At 39.1% G+C, this 17,854-nt stretch overlaps 1 protein-coding gene across 6 annotated transcripts in view; it reads left to right on the plus strand.

The window, feature by feature from the left end:
• Nucleotides 1-13,667, plus strand: part of shank3a (SH3 and multiple ankyrin repeat domains 3a) — a 323,981-nt gene extending 310,314 nt beyond the window's left edge. For 5 of the 6 annotated variants that reach the window (XM_051870260.1, XM_051870263.1, XM_051870262.1 and 2 more), the window contains 2 exons: nt 105-2,577; nt 7,230-13,667. In XM_051870260.1, the coding sequence (XP_051726220.1) occupies nt 105-2,577; nt 7,230-7,779 (3,023 nt within the window). In that variant the 3' untranslated portion in view covers nt 7,780-13,667. Of the gene's footprint in view, nt 1-104; nt 3,345-4,733; nt 4,775-7,229 lie in introns of all 6 variants that reach the window. The other variant, XR_007926184.1, reaches the window with a different exon arrangement.
• Nucleotides 13,668-17,854: the final 4,187 nt, after the last annotated feature.

The raw sequence follows: 17,854 nt of genomic DNA on the forward strand, positions 1-17,854 counted from the left end.
CGTTGAAGGAAAGAGCAAAGACCAAATGTGCAAAATATTGCACACTTGTTCATCATCCAAAACCCAAAATACATTTTTATAGATTTATCTGTCTGTGTGTGCAGGAGCAACTGAAGAGGATCGACTATCTGCCCTGGCAGCGGAACACAGGTTTCCACGGAGCTCCTCCATGACAGACAGCCTGAGAGACAGCCATAGTATTCCTCCACCTCCCCAAACGGCTCCCCCACCTCCCCCGTCGCTTTACTATCTAGATACTGGACCCCCTCCTTCGTTCTGCCCACCCCCTCCCCCTGGCCGCATTTATGACCCCAGCCGTTCCAGTTTTAAACCAGGCTCTGAACCGAGACTGCACGCTTTGCCACAGACAATGTCCGCTGAGCTTTTTGAGCCGCCTCGCCATGCCTCCCACATGGATCGGCAGAAGAAAGCCCGCTCCATGATCATTCTGCAGGACTCTTCCCACCTCCCTGTGGAGCCTACTGACATCCCCAGGCCAGGTGCTGTCTCAACTCCGCCCGAGAGGATCAAACGGAAAGGTCGAGTCATCGATAACCCCTACGCCAATGTGGGCCAGTTCAGCGTAGGCCTGTTCGCACCGCCTCCCAGCAAGCCACAGCGGAGGAAGAGCCCACTTGTAAAGCAACTGCAGGTGGAAGATGCTCAGGAGAGAGCCTCACTAGCACTGGCATCCATCCATGCGAGAGAGCACTCTCCCTCTGGGCGCCTAGCTGCCCACCACACCAGCAGGGCTGATTTCTATCAGCAGCAGCAGCAGCTGTTGAAGGAACGCAGTCAAGCTCAAGCTGAGGGAATGTTGCAAGGAAAAGGACCTTTTGCTGCTGCAATTGCTGATGCTGTGAAAGACCGGGAACGTCGTCTGGAGGAGAGGCGGAAATCCACAGTCTTCCTATCAGTGGGCACTATGGAGGGCAGTTCAGCACCACCCCCAGAGGCCCCCTCACTCACACCATCACGTTCTGTCGATGAACGAATGCTCACACGTGAACTTGGTCAGTTGCCTCCTCCCGCCTTGGCATTGCGTCCCTCTCCTGGGGGCACCACCTTCATTCACCCACTGACGGGCAAGCCCCTGGACCCCAACTCTCCATTGGCACTTGCGCTGGCCGCAAGGGAACGAGCATTAACCTCCCAGAGTCAGTCCCCTTCAAGCAGCCCTGAGCCCAGAACTAAACATGAAGCTGCTGGAGGGGTGCTGTATATGGAGACCCAGACCAAAGAGGCTGAGCGGTCAGAGGGTGAGGGGGAGTTCGCCTCACCTCCCTTTTCTCCTGCGGCAAAAAGAATTTACGAGTCCTCCGCCCCCACCAGCAAAATTCAGTGGGGAAGTCCCATATCCACCAGGAAAGAGTTAGAAACAAGGACAGAAAGGAAGGAGGAGAGGAAAATTGAGGACAAGAAGAGTATGATCATCAGCATCATGGACACATCTCAGCAGAAAACTGCTGGGCTTATCATGGTTCATGCAACGAGTAATGGGCAGGCCGTGGGGCCCAGCCCAGAGCACAGTGTCCCCTCTCCTAAGGGGGCTTTGTCAGAGAGCCCAAAACCCATGCTGGCTGAAATAAAACGCGCCAAGTCCCCTGGTCCTGATGCTCCTTCGATATCAACCCCACCTCCAGCCACAGCTCCAGCTTCCCAGCCATCTCCCGGCCCTGCCTCAGATAAAACTCTGGCTCAGGGTAGTTCAGAGGAAGATGTTGAACCCTACACGGTCACCTTGCCACCTGCCATGCTGTCCTCCAGTGATGAGGAGACGCGAGAGGAGCTCCGTAAAATTGGTGTGGTTCCTCCACCGGATGAATTTGCCAATGGCCTTCTTGGAAAGACACCTGAAACTGCAGTACCTCCTGTTCCTACGTTGGTGCAGACAACCCCTTCTGCCCTTCCCTCAGCTCCACCCCCACCCCCTGCCCCTCCAGCAGCGGTCGCCGCAGCAGCACAGGTCCCTGCTAGCAGTGGCCCGCAAGCAGCCTCAGGGAAGCCATCTGAGTCCCACCTGGGCCCAGAGTCTGCTGCTGACTCCGGAGTGGAAGAAGTAGACACTCGTAGCTCCAGCGATCACCACCTGGAGACCACGAGCACCATCTCCACTGTCTCCAGCATGTCTACACTGTCCTCGGAAAGCGGCGAGCCCACGGACACCTACACCACCCACGCAGATGGCCAGACGTTCATTCTTGATAAGCCGCCAGTGCCTCCAAAGCCAAAGCTCAAGTCCCAGCTCAGCAAGGGCCCGGTGACATTCAGGGACCCCCTGCTTAAGCAGTCATCTGATAGCGAACTGCTCTCACAGCAGCATGCTGCTGCGCTGGCTGCTGCTGCGGGAGCCTCAGGCCCGGCCAGACCCCGCTACCTCTTCCAGAGACGCTCCAAGTTGTGGGGGGACCCTGTGGAACCCCGTCCGCTTTCGGGGGCAGAGGAAGGCAAGCCCACTGTGATCAGTGAGCTCAGCTCACGGCTGCAGCAGCTGAACAAGGACACACGCTCACTTGGGGAAGAGCCACTTGGAGCTTCACTTGACCCCGGAAGGAAATCGCCCGTGGTTGGTGCAAGGTAAGGCGTGAATTCTGCAGAAGAACAAAAGCAAATCAATTTTGCAACCGAAACAAAACACCCATGAAAAGAATTTCAACACATTTTCTAAAGCAACATAGTAAAGGAAAAAAAGGAGTTTATACTGCAAATGCAAGTTTCCTATTGCCATTTTCTTAAATGGCAGTGAGAACATTTACCTTGTGCAGTTCCTTTCCCAAATCTGAATAACAATGTTTAATTTGAATTCACAGTTTGTATTTAGTAATATGAAAAAAAAGAGCATAAACAAGATATATTAAACATCCTCATTAAAATGACATGCCACAAAGTATGCCAAAATCCAGAACCTTAAAAATTCTTACTTATTTAGAAATATTAAGTGTTAATGTTTAACATGCTTTCTTCATTGAGACGTTTGGAGCCCCAGAACTATCTCAGCATTCGACAACCACTGGTAAGTAACGTAGAACGGCCTCAGGCTGATCTCAAAGCTCTACCATACAACCCGTAGACAATAGTTAGACTGATATACTGTAGACATTTTTGTAGATCCATAAATACACATAACCAGAGCTACAGGGACAGTTTGAGTTAAAACTATTAATTAGAATAAAGCTGTTTCATATAAGGGCTCAAAGGGCAATGCTTTTTCTGTCTTGATTTTTTTTAAAGCACCAGCTTTGTAATATTTTGCTTATATCCTCAAATACAGCTGAAGTCCTTTATATCCCAACAGATGTGACAAGGACATGGAAGACAGTAAACCTTAGCTTTTAGCCACTAGGGTAAATCAAATGTCATTCCTTTTATTTTCTATTCTTTAACAATCCACTAATCCCATACTCAATCACTTTTGCTGACATTGCTCTTGGTTTTATTAATAACTTCTGCAGGTTCTTGTGTTCCCTTGTCCACCCTGGCAAATCAACCAAAATGTCTGTCCCTTGACAAAAAATCTCAAGTCTTCTTATTGCATTTGTTTTGGTCATCACTGATTGGTTTCACTATGACACCTTCTTCAGTGTACAATACATGATACAACTCAAAAGGCATTCTCAATGACATGCAGTAGAGTGACTACATTGAGATAAATTGGATTTTAACCATGAAGTGCTTCTTAAAGTCCCTCTGTCTTTTGCCATTTGGGTGTTCACAAGGTAACAGATAGCCTGAGGGCATGCACCATCTCAGGCTTTGACCTTTCACCTTCCAAACTCTGACACATCTAACTTCCCTGCGGCCTGTTTTTCTATGGCACTGTGCTAGCAGTATGTATGTGGGTCCATGTGTGACTGATGTTTTTGCAACATCCTACAATATGAATGTGTAGTGTTTTGAGATACGTTACGCCTTAAAACCCATGTTTGTCCAACCCCTTTGTTAAGAAAAAATGCTATTTTTATTCATAAACCAAATTAGACTGTAATAAATTAAATTGTTTAATTACACCAGCTGAAAGTTGTCATTTCTCATCAGATAATCCAACATAAAACCAACATAATCACAGTGTCATCATAATAATAATGTCTCATTCCTCTCAGTCTGCAATCATTTTAAACGTTTCTTTTTCTTTCCCATCATTCAGACATGCTGTCCAAGCTTACTGTGCTCGCTGAGTGTTTCATTTCTGTTGTTTTCTGACATTTTAATCATGCTAACACAGTGACCGCTTCGGCTTCTTCTTAGAAAAATGGTTGCTCATGTAGTTTTATGCATTGTTTGTTTTTCATACATATTTGTTCATTTTGATTTTTTGCTTAATTTTTGTTTCATTTGACCAGAACGGCACCTTACCCCAGACACAAGATGTATTCAAAGAAATAATTTAATTTCACATCATCATTTAAAAAAGTCAGTCATTATTGATAATGTGTGTATTTGTGCATCTTCCACTATTGAAAGCTGAGGTCTGGGGATAGCTGCGCTCTGGTCTGTGTCGCTACGCATTTGGTTTGCATTCGATTGACATTGTTGAGGATGTGAAGTGTGTGGTGTTTGTTTTTTGTTCTGTCATGGACTGATGCTAACCGACCGCTCTCTCTCTCTCTCATTGCCCCCCTCTCTCTCTTTCTCTTTCTCTCTCTCTCTTTCTCCATCTCCCCCTCTCTCTCCCCCCTTTCTATCTCTTTATTTCTCTCACTCTCTCTCTTTGCATGCTACGCTGCTCTGTCTAGAGCTGAATCTGAGGCTAAGCCCAGAAGAGCCGGGCACCTGTGTAAGTGCGCATGAATCATCTCATCTCTTTTTTTCTGTCTGTTTCCACACCTCTACGTCAAGCCCTGATCATCATCCACCCTTCCTCATCTACTGACCCGCCTTATGCTATTTTGACCAGGCCCCTCTTAACGCAGCTTTCCCATGTTTCTCATTGGCTGCTTAATTGTTCTCAATCATCAAGTTACACAGGCAAAAGGATTAGATCAATGCAGGCATATAGGAAATTTGTTTTCCTTTAGATTTTCCATAGGCTGCTTCTACAGATATGATAGATAATGATCAGAGCTTGCATCCATATTGCTAAATATCTTCTGTCCTCTTCACATAAATATGCATAAATATGGCTGATATGGCTAGTCACGTAAAAATATCAAAATATGAATTCTATATTATCCTATAATACTATATATTTATTGTTATGCATTTAAAAAATAACACATCATTTGTAATTTGAAGGTTGAGATGTTACATGTCTCTACATCTGTCTGCTGTCATCTTCTATTATTTCTTATGTGGTGCATGTTTGGTTGTGCTTCCAGTGTTCTGCTGTATAGTGCTCATAAATTCTGTGTAAATCTATCCACATTATACATTTCATTCAAACCCACGTAACACCCCAGTCATTACCATTGATTGTTTACTGAGTAGTTATGTCTGATCTTCACTTCAGTGCTCACAGAGGCAGGTTTTAAAGGGTTAGTTCACCCAAATATGGAAATTTTGTCATTTATTACTCACCCTCGTGTCGTTCCACATCTGTAAGACCTTCGTTCAGCTTCGGAACACAAATTAAGATCTTTTTGATGAAGTCTGAGAGGTTTCTGTCTCTCCATAAAGATCCAACGCAACTATCACTCCAAGGTCCAGAAAGGTAGGAAAAAGACATAATTAAAGTACTCCATTTGACTCCAGTGGCTTAAACTCAATTTTATGAAGTGACATGATTGCTTTGTTTGTGTAAAAAAAAATAATTTACCACTTTATTTACAAAATAATATTATCCAAAGCATGTTCATGCAACAATGCCTGCTCTCGCATGAACTCAAATGTATGCGTCGTGGTGCTCTCATGAACGCACGTTGCAGATCAATATTTTTGTAAGAAAAGTGGTGAATTGTTTTTTTGCGCAAACAAATCACTCGTGTCGCTTCATAAAATTGAGTTTAAGTCTTTTTCCTACCTTTCTGGACCTTGGAGTGGTACAGTAGTTGCGTTGGATCTCTATGGAGAGACAGAAACCTCTCAGACTTTATCAAAAAGATCTTAATTTGTGTTCCGAAGATGAATGAAGGTCTTACGGATGTGGAACGACACGAGGGTGAGTAATTAATGACATAATTTTAATTATGGGTGAACTAACCCTTTAAGTGGAAAGAGAGTTTCTCTTGCCTAGTTACAGTTGTACCATGCAGAACTAAATAAAAAATAAAAGTTAGTTGACACTTCAACTAGACGATGATACACACTCTCAGTCTTAACAAAATTTTAGTGTCAGCAACTGAAATTAAATTTAAAGTTTATTATGTATATGCATTTGGTCAACTATGTGTTTAATTTATGTTTCTGTTTAACTATATAATATAATTATATATAATTTTTTGTCTAATTTTCAATTACCTGAGAAGCAGCATGCCATAAGATATTGTGTATTATAGTGTATTTTGTCTTACTGCACTTGATATTTTGGTAACATTTTACAATAAGGTCCCATTAGTTCACATTGGTTAATGCATTAACTATAACAATGACCAATACATTTGTTACAGTATTTATTAATCTTTGTTAATATTACTGAATAAAAAATACATCAGTAATGTTAGTAATAATTAGCAGGAGTAATGTATTAGTAGATTAATAAATGCTTTAGAAACATTTATCATTGTTTGTTCATGTTAAAGAATGTAATTAACTAATTTTAAGAAATGAAACCTTATTGTAAATTATTACTGATATTTTTAGATATTTTCACTGGATAATGAGTCAAAAACGACATTAAATAGTCATTAAATAGTCGGTTTTTACAGTGTAAATAGGGTGCATTTTAGAAAGGAAACATTTTAAATTTTAGTTGTATGACATGAATATAAATTCTAAAAATAAAAACAAAAAACTATATAAACTCTAAAATCCAAGGTTCAAGAATTCAGATTTGATTTCACTCTGTATAAACTTGATCGTCCTTGATCTTATGATGTATTCTCTCTATCTTTGCTCCACGGGTCTGTAACACCTTTGCACTTCTACTGTTACAGCTTAAACACATTAATGAAGCATCTCACTAACACTAGTTTAATGCGTTTGCCACGTCTAACTCAAGCGTAGAGTCCTAACATAGCTGATGCTGTGATGAAAACTGGGCGAGAAAGAGCCACTGAATCTCAGGACCCATACCAACCGTTCCTTTCATCCTCTCTTCCCCTTCCTTTTCTCTTGTCTCTGTTTCCTACTTTTAGACTCTTCAGCAGTTTGGGGGAGCTCCATACTATCTCTCAGAGAGGCTACGGCACCACCTACACCATCAGACCAGGCAGCCGCTACCCAGTGACCCGGCGGACGCCCAGCCCTGGTTCCCCGGACCGCTCGGATCCTCTGGGACCCATCCGGGGCTTTGGTCTGGCCACTTCCCCCATCACACCCCCCACCATCCTTAAGTCGTCTAGCCTCAGTCTCCCTCATGAACCGAAAGAAGTGCGTTTCGTCATGAGGAGCTCCAGTGCGCGCAGTCGCTCTCCCTCTCCCGCCCCCTCACCAGGCATGCCCTCCCCCCTGCTCGCACTTCGGCCGTTCCACCAGAAGCCCCTCCACCTGTGGAACAAGTATGACGTGGGTGACTGGCTGGCCAGCATAAACCTTGCTGAACACCGGGAGCGATTCCAAGAGCATGAGATTGAGGGCTCCCATCTGCCCGCTCTGACCAAGGAGGACTTCGCTGAGCTGGGCGTGACGCGCGTCGGTCATCGCATGAACATTGAGCGCGCTCTTAAACTGCTGCTGGAGAGTTGACCATGCGCCTCCCTCTGCCTGTAGCTAGTCTCGACACAGTTTTCTTTTTATTTTCTTATTTGCTTGTCTTTTTATTTTTCTTATGATTCTTGAGCTTTAAAGCAAAAGTGTGTCATTTCAATGTTAAAGGGACAGTTCACCCAAAAATGAAAATTTGTCATCATTTACTCCCCCCTCAAGTTGTTCCAAACCTGTATACATTTCTTTATACTATATACATTCTCTGCTGTACACAAAGGAAGATATTTGAAAGAATGTTTGTAAGCAAGCAGATCTCGCCCCCCATTGACTATCATAGTATTTTTTTCCTTCTATGGTAGTCAATGGGGGGTGAGATCTGCTTGGCTACAAACATTCTTCCAAATATCTTCCTTTGTGTTGAGCAGAACAAAGAAATGTATACAGGTTTGAAACAACTTGAGGGTGAGTAAATGATGACAAAATTTTCATTTTTGGGTGAACTATCCCTTTAAAATACATTCTCCTTTCCCAGCTTAATATTACCCTCAAAATATTGCTCTGTTCATTTGAGCATCCCAACCAATCTGACACACCAATATTGGCAGTGTTTGTACAACCAATGTCACATTTGGAAACAATTTGAATGCAATAATTATTTTTGCAGTTTCTGATTGGCACAAAAATGACACACTTCAGCTTTAAATAATCCCACTATTTCCTAAATCTATCATTGGTGGAGTGGGTGTTTGCTCCATGCCATTTTTGTAGCACTATCCTAAGCCCCTCCCACATCACTGCCAGCATCTAATCACATGGGTGCGCTGTGAGTTTGGGAGGGGCTGCAATCGAATTGGCTTTGTTCACACTGCACACAAATCCAGTCTTTAGGACTGACTGATGAAATCAGATACACTTTTCAGGCACACTCTAAAAAAATAACTTGGAAAAAAAAAAAAATTACACAGTACTGTTTTCCATTGAAACAGTAATATGCCGTAAAAACTGGATTCTGGGTAATAATATTTGTTGGTTTCAAGAAAGTAACCTATAGGATACTTTCTCGAAAACAACAAATATTACTCAGAATGCAGTTTTTACAGTATATTACTTGTGTATATTACAATGCATTCTGGGTAATATTATTTGTCATTTTCGAGAAAGTAGCCTATAGGCCTCTTTTCTTAAAGCGACAAATATTACCCAGAATGCATTGTTTTTATATGGTATATTACTGTTTCAATGGAAAATGGTATTTTACTATGTAAATTTGTTTCATTTTTTTACAGTTATTTTTTAAACTAAAAGTGTTGCACATGTTTGTCATGGATTCTTGCCGTGGTGATTCATTGAATTCATTGAAGTATTTTATACATTTTTGGCAAATTCTAAAATCACTCAGTTGTTCACTCATTTACTATTCACTATATAGTTGACGAAATTGAGGGTATACAAATTTCATCGTGAATTAGGAAAAACTACTTTAAATTCACACTGCGTTTTAATCCGATTTACCTACCACCTACAGAACAAATGTAGTTTGAAAATTTGATTTTGTTTTTTTGCTGTCCAAACTACAAAAATACACCAAAACTTGTGTTTGTCTGAACAAAGTCCATGCAGAACATCTCATAATTGATTCTTCAGTTTTATTAGCATGATAAGCACCCACTAATCCCTTAGTCCCAAATCCATTTTTTTCCCACTTTACTATCTGCTTCTTACCACTGCATCATTAATCCAGAAAAAGGAGGGATGCTGTTGAGAAAAGGATGTTCAGTTGCCTTTCAGAGTATTTTTTTAGGAGTGGATGAGCAGACTGGGCGTGGCCGGATCCTCTCTGTCTACCGCCTGCCCCCTTCTGGCTGAGGGACGTACTACACTCGGAGAATGTTTAACCAATACTAGTGGCTTTTTTTTCATAATCAGACTCTTACTTTGGGTTTCCAAAGGAAATATGACATTAGATAGAATATCTCAATGTATTTAAATAGCTTTGAAAATGGAGAGGGACAGCAAACAAGATGGACCGTGCAAAACTGCACCTGTCTCTCTCCCTAGATGATTTATTCCACTAATAATTTACTCATTTTTACCAATTATATACATATATATTTGACAGAAAAAAGTATATAGATATATGAATATAACATTTTTGTCATAAATATAAAACTTATATATGATATTATATATATAAAGACAAAAAACACTCTTGAAAATGATTTTTTGATGGTTATCCTTTTATGATGGACTGTAGCATGAAACGTTACATCACCATATGGAATGACGGTTGACTGATTTGTTTGATTTGCATTGTACCACCCCCTTTTTTGCTTTTGTTTGTTATAGTTTTACAGAACCTGGTCTTCCATCTTTAATTGAACATCCCACAGTGGGGTGTAACGGTGTGTGTTCACGTTTGAGCCCTTCACACAGACCACTTTTGTTATTTTTCGTTTGTAATTTTTCATATAAAACAAAACAAAAAAAGGGTTCCCAATACAGTTACACGTTTCATGCACACAACCACACTAGTTTCTTATCCAAATGTGACTTTGCTAAATCAAAAGTCTTCTTAATCTGGTAATAAGAAATTCTGAATAAGAAACTCTGCAATAAGTGTGCGTGTAAGCGAGTGTGTAAACAAATGTGTGTGAGGTGTGCATGACAGAACCACTGTGGGACCAGAAACATCTGTAATATTGCAGCTTATCTGGATGGTAATGACTGGTGTTCGACGTCTCATAAAGAAACCAGAAGACAGAATCTATAATTGTAAAAGTTTCCACCGTATGGCTTATATGGTAACCTGCTGTAAGCAGCATTTGGCTTATTTGTTTTGGCCTTTTTTTATTTCTTTATTTAATGTTATTTTTTCTCTCTCCTCATAGGTGGATTTTGTAGCTTGTGAAATATGATGCTTAGAAGAATTTTTATGAATTCATTTAGAATGAATTTTAGAATGACAATTATTTAAAAGATGACGCTAAGGACAAAAGATTTAATGAAAATACAATCAATCAAAAAAAAAAAAAAAGCCCAGAGATCCTGCAGCTGTACATATGGTCAAATGACTAAAATATTTGCTTTTTATATCAATCACAAGCAATGTACATACGATAGTTTTCATATAAATTTTTAAAAATCAAAAAATATATAGATCTATATATGAATGTTTGGCATATATGCATAGTTAACCACCTGTCAAAAAAGGTGAAGATTTTACTCTTTGTATGGAGTTTGGGGGTGATTTGCACAAAACAAGGTGCTAGCATTTCAAGCCATTCATTCCCACCTGTCTGATTCTACCCTCCATTAGGGCTCAACAGATGCATATGACCCGTTTAAATATTTAAAACGAAGCCTGGGACACAGACACACTGATGTTCATTTCTATTATGTGCGCCATCAGTCCTGTTCAGTCTTGTGTGTTTTCTAAACAGACTGTGACAGCAGAAAGAGTTAATGCTTCACCATTGGTCATCTAAAATTAGTCCGCATTCAAACAGCCAAGGATGACAACACCCTCTCAGTGCTTCATCAGATAAGTGTTCTCGATGACACGCCAGTAACACTGTGTAGGAAAGCCCCTTCCGTAGGAGCAGCATTGACTCTGAGTAGATGCCATATTTGTCTTGACATGAATAAAAATGAATCTTTGAGCGAATGAAGTACAGCCTGTTCACACTGCAGCTAAATACGGATGTCACTCCTCTTCTTAATCCCATTCTGTACACACAGTTAAATATAGGAGTGGCATTCTACAACTGAATGAAAAATCAATTGTGAATTTAGGTGTTACAGCATTATGAGAAATGGATATTAATTTTGGGATTTGCAAAATATTACATTTAACACTAATTAATTTATTACTGTTTTTAAAGATTAATTAGACAGCAAAGGTAATCTAATATATATAATTATATATATATATATACAGTCAAACCAGAAATTATTCAGACACTAGATATATTACTAGATGTAATATAGGTATATAGTTCATTTATGTAAGTGAGGATAGCAAAATAAAGTAAACTGTGACATATTATACCAGTAAAATTGATAAAAATTTGGGACATTTTGACCTGACCATGTTTTGCTTAAGTGTTATCTGACATAATTAAGATTAATTTTTTCTGACACAGTTTAACTCTGAGATCTTGTCATATTTTATTACCATTTTTGAAACTATAGTGAATAGTGTGTATATATATATATATATATATATATATATATATATACTAGCACTAGCTTTTCTTTTTTTGGAAAGAAATTAATACTTATTCAGCGTATTGATCAAAAGATTTCTATTCCAAATAAATGCTGTTCTTTTAAACTTTCTATTCATCAAAGAATCCTCAAAAAAAAAAAAAATGTATCAGCAGCGCAACTGTTTTCAACGTTGATAATAAGAAATATTAGAATGATTTCTGAAGGATCATGTGACACTGAAGACTGCAGTAATGATGCTGAAAATTCAGCATTCAGCTTTAGCATAAATTACATTATAAAATGTATTAAATGTAATAAAAATGTATTTGACAATATTACTGAATTTACTGTATTTCTGAAAAAAAAGCACTGACCCCAAACCTTAAATGGTAGTGTATATATAATATTAATTGATACCCATACTTTTTTTTCTGATATGGTGTCTAGTGACCTTGATGTTGATTTTTTTCCTCTGATTGATATTGAAAATATATACATTTCCAGCAGAAATTAAGGGTTTTGAAAATAGACCTATGACCTATGACCTTAAGACAGTACAACTTTGAACAGACTGTACTTTTATCACCTCATAGCCTCATTTGTGCTAATGTACCATAAATATGGTGGTTACTCTGACTAAAGTTTATTCCCTCATCTTGGATGCTATTTTCTGCACGAAAATCATTTAGCTCATTAACAGAAATCCTGACCTCCCCTCCTAAAACAGCTGCTCTGCATTAATCCATCAGTCTGTTTGACTGTACAAGGGCTTGAATGAAGGTGTTGAGGGGCCATTTGGAGTCAGGCCCCTACTGATAACTGTGAATTACTTACTGTATATGTCCTCCAATGCAGACAAGCGCCGACCCTACCATTCAGATCCAAATACACGCACACAGATTCCTTATTAAATCCCCAGTTAGCTTTTGCATAAAATCTCCCAGAAATGCTGGAAAATTTCGATTTAGAGATGACCTATTTAATTTCCCCATCCTGCTGAAAATCATGCCCCTCCCTTTAGCTTATCCAGAAGAACAAAAGCAAGCGTGTGTATGTTTTTGTGAACGTCGTCCCACTCTGGAGACTTGGAACTGCATTTCTGAGCCATATGTACCAGTTTTCGTCCTCTCATCTTCTGATAACTCGCGAGCTGTGATTTTCGTTCACTTTCATCTTTCATATTGATTTTATGTCATGTACATTATATTATAGTTGTTCTAGCAGGAGATGAAAGGACATGAAGAGAAATGAACAAATGTGCCAAAAAGTAATTATCGTTTTTTAGCGTTTCTTTGAGGTTTGTAGAGAATTAAATGCTGTTCGAACCAGCACTATGGTGCCACCTCCTGGAAATCTTGAGACTACAGACATCTCGTATTTTCCTTTTTCTTCTCTTTGTTTTCCCCAAATATATGAGTTTATACATTTTTGTGTTTTTCAGTGATTTACATATGTGGCCCGATTTATTGAATTTCATGGGTTCATGTCTGGATTTAAGAATCTGTTCTGTTTGGCTTGAATTCCAGTAAGTCAATTAGTGACTGACTTAAACATTCGTGGACACTCTCCCTGACCTTTGCCCTTTACTTTCCCCCAATGTAGCGCAGACATCAGGGGTTCTGCATATTTAACGAGAATGAAAATTGCAAATGATTTCTTTGTAATTTTACTCAACCAATGGCAGGACGAAACATGAAATAAACACATCATTCACATGACTACAGTATGTTCTATAGGTTTGTCCATCTTGTTTTCTGACTAACAAAAGCACAATAAAAAATGGCAAGAAATGCAGTATACACTGCTTTAATGAGCATTATTTTCTGGTGGGTTGATTGCTTAGTTGAGGTTGTGACCTGTTGCTAATGAAGACACAGAGGGCCTCATTTATAAAATGTGTAGAAACCGCCCTACATTTGTGATGTGAAATCTATAAATCACAAATGATCTTGAAATTCAGATCCTAATTAATGTCATTAACATATAAAAGATCAACAGTCAATGTCCAAATCCTACTTGAGAATGATGAGTGGCAAGAATTGCTTAGATTTCCAAATATGTGATGTTAAAAATTTTCCATGTCAAAGACTTTTATAAATATTAAAACCAGTTCATTTTCATGCTTTGATAATTTTATGTTAGATGCTAGATGAATTTGTCAGTTGTGGCTCATTTGTGGAAAGTGCTGATAGTTAACTGCTGAATGATGACATATTTAAGATCTTGCTTGTTTGTATTTCTTTTATATGAACCACATTCTGCTTACAGAAGAAAATGAGTGTACATAACATAAAAACACTTGTCTTCAGAAATAAGAACATTTTTCTAATGAAATACGGGTTGTATCCAGTTCAGATACACATTCATGTGAAGAACAAAGCCGAATCTATTTTAATTCACCAACATGGATGTATATTTGATATATAAAGCATTTGTGCAAAACAACACAAAAATACACAAACCAAAAGCAATAATCTAAAAATTCCTTCACAGTTTGTGCAATAAGTATAACTGCTCTTCACAATAATAATTATTATTTTTAATCTCTGAGGGGGAAACGCATGAAGAAACATCTGGGTCATAAAATAATAAAGCGAACTGATGAAATGTATCTATTTTTATGACAATTTTAGCCTTTTTTTAAGCATCCCCATTCACCGTAAGGTGGAAAAACAACTACAGTACAGTAATGACAAAGATTCTGTCCAAGCACAATTTTTGTTTTAAAATCAGCATAAATTACTTTCAGTAGAGAACGTACTACTATAATGAACAAGTGATTTAAAAATGAAATAATGTACAATCAGTAATCAAAGTGGAGTTTGATTACTTGGTTGCAACATGACCAGGGCCTAAAATTAACATTCGGCAAGAGCCAAATGCGAGCAAAAATCAGTGTTGGCGAGTATATTAAACGGCAACATTTTTAGGAATTCTAACAATGCAATGTTGTGAGAACATGAACGTGAACAAATGTGAATGATCCTCTGGACAGTTGTCAGTTCATCACGAAAGTTTAATCCTTGCCAATTTAGACGCGAAAGGGAACTTCGTTACTCGTGAGTTTTGCGTGTGCACACATCCGAAGCGCATGCCCAGAAAGCACATTGAATACTGAATTGAGCTCTCTTTTATGTCTTCTTGTGCTTGGATGGACAAATTCCAATGAAATGCCCATCTCAGCAAAGTATCCAAGTAAACACAGTCGGCTATGTCTTAAGTGAACGTAAACAGTAGAGAAAGACAATGCCTGTGTACAAGTTCGGAGTCATCCTTAGAATTTTGTGTTTGAACTTCTATTTTTGCAGTAGCTCTGTATGTTTCAATGTCATCACTGTTGAAGAGTAATTTGCTGGTGAAGTGGAGTTACTTATTGTAGAGTTAATAAAAGTTCTCATTTGTATCAAGGTGTATCAAATTTGTAATGTTTGCGGATGTCATAACAATGTCAGTAGACCGGGAAGATTTTAAAATGAGCGGTTATTCATAAATCCGTAAGATCTTACCTTCATGATAAATATAAACCGGAAGACAGAACACGGGTGCAGCGCAGAAAGGTATCGAAATTGGAGCAGAGAATTGTGAAATTTCAATTTGTCATAATTGCCTGTTTTTGCAAAAACAGTTTCATGGCCGGTACATTTTCTTAAGTCACTAGCCATCAGGTGAACTACCTACAGTCTAGTTGGACAGATCATCAAACAGCTGCATGTGGACATGACATATGAATGCTTTACACTGGGCCTGCATGTCCATTTGACCCTCTTTGAGATGCCCAGTTGACCCTTCGCAAAGACCCTAGGCCTCATTTATAAAATGTTAAGTAAAATGTAAATTATTACATTTGATCTTACGATCATTTCTCAAATGTGCACACGTGCGATTCAGAAAATGAAAGTACGCACAAAAAATGTGGGTACGCCTCTCTTCCAGACTTGAAATTTATAAATCGCAAATTATCTTGAAATTGTACACAGCTGAATGGTTTCGGATCACTGTCTTGTAACAGCGCTTAATTAATGTCATTAACATATAAAAGAGCACTAGTCAATGTCCAAATATTTTACTTGAGAATATCACGGAGCAAAGAGGACACTGACAATGAAGCCCAATGTGATTTTCTTCGACGGGCAGCCAACAGCTTAAAAGTAGCCCAATTCTGCGGGAAAACCGCGGACTTGGCAATACTGGTGCCGACAGACAAGACAGTCACCGTTTTTAAATTTTGTCTTTTATTTTTAAGAAATTCAAAAAATAAATACCATTTTGTGGCTCCTTAAAAGGCCCACTGAAGTGCGTTGAAACATGTAGCATTACTCAATGTGTTGATGTAATTTCCACTGAAACAGGAAGACAGCTCTTCGAACAGCTCCTCCCTTTTTGAAAAAAAAAAGACAATAGCCTTAAATTATATCACAGCTCAGCCAGAGCCGTTGAGCTTGGTAAAGCCGCCGTTTCATCCTAATCTCCTCCATATCTCTTTAAAAATTAGCATTCTGTGCAGAATTCAGAGGGGTTCGATACATTTCTGGTATGGGCCGATTCGTGCATATGATCCACTCTGTGCTATTGTGCCTCTGGACCGGAGCAGACTGTGTGCACGCTGCGGCTGTTCACGTGACACTAAAGTGTAACTTCATTCGCCTCAATAGAAAGCGTATTTACACATTCTGAATCGTACCCTATCCCCTATATAGTGCACTGTGCACCATTCACCATGTAGAAAATAGTAAATGTGTGAACAAGTGACGATTTCTGCCGCAGATTCAGCATCTATTTATAATGTAGGGGGCAGAATCTAGAGAGCATTTGATTGGACAGAAAATTTGATGAGAAGCTGAAGTGCAAAGTGATGTCATCAAAATCATTGATCCATATTGGCGTAAGTAAGAGACTATAAGTTTTGAATGCTTATATCTTCGAAATGCGAATGTTGTCATTGTTTTGGAGCACACTAGCTTACAGATAACAGTAAGGCTAACATATTTATACTAAAAGCCAAACCACTTCAATTTTGATTTCATGGGGACTTTAATGTGTCGTGACAGATCGCTGTAGGGCCTCAGTTCAAGTGGCAGGTTAACCGATAATCTATTCCTACTAGTTATAGCACAAAATAAATGAACATGAATGAACATCAGAAGGTATGTTGTTCCAACCGCAGAAAGATGTCAATACACAATTTTTTAAGTTCCTGTTCACCAACATTAATCTAATAATCTCCTGTCTGGTTTGTTTGTCAGACAAAATGGCGGATTCGGCATTATGATTGGTCAGATCGCCTGTCAATCAAACTCCCAGCGAAGGGTGATTTAGTGAGGCAAAGTTTGAACGCTATACATTATCAAGTAATCTACACATTACATGTGCTGTAATCCACCATTCATACTCATTATAATTAAGACAAAATTCAATAGCGATTCACTGTAACCTGACAGTTTGTGAACGTCAGTGAGCATTTAGAGCAGTCTCAGCTCTCTTCTTTGCCCTGACTGTCACATCCACACAAACACATTCATATGCTTCACTGAGCTTTCATCATGGCTGTCTTCTCATCAATTCCCAAAGAGATTTTATTCTGCTTTCAGATATACTTGCAACAAATCTCTTTAATGTAAAAAAAAAAAAAAAAAAACAATCTCTTTAGTTGGCAAATAAAATGGACAGTTTTTTTTCCATCAAGATTTTAGGTTAAAAAATAAATGTATAAGAGAATGTGTATATTTTAGGTGTGTAGCTGATGGCAATTTTGATGTTTTCACAATTTAAATCACTTAACTTTTTGCAGTTCAAACAGTCCTGCAGTTTTAAGTGTACTAATATTACATGATGAAACCTAAATAATTATGATGCCATTAAAAACTGCATATATAGGAATTACTTCAACTTCTATCATCAGCTACCC

This window comes from Ctenopharyngodon idella, chromosome 18 (genome assembly GCF_019924925.1).
Source record: "Ctenopharyngodon idella isolate HZGC_01 chromosome 18, HZGC01, whole genome shotgun sequence".
Lineage (NCBI taxonomy): Eukaryota > Metazoa > Chordata > Actinopteri > Cypriniformes > Xenocyprididae > Ctenopharyngodon > Ctenopharyngodon idella.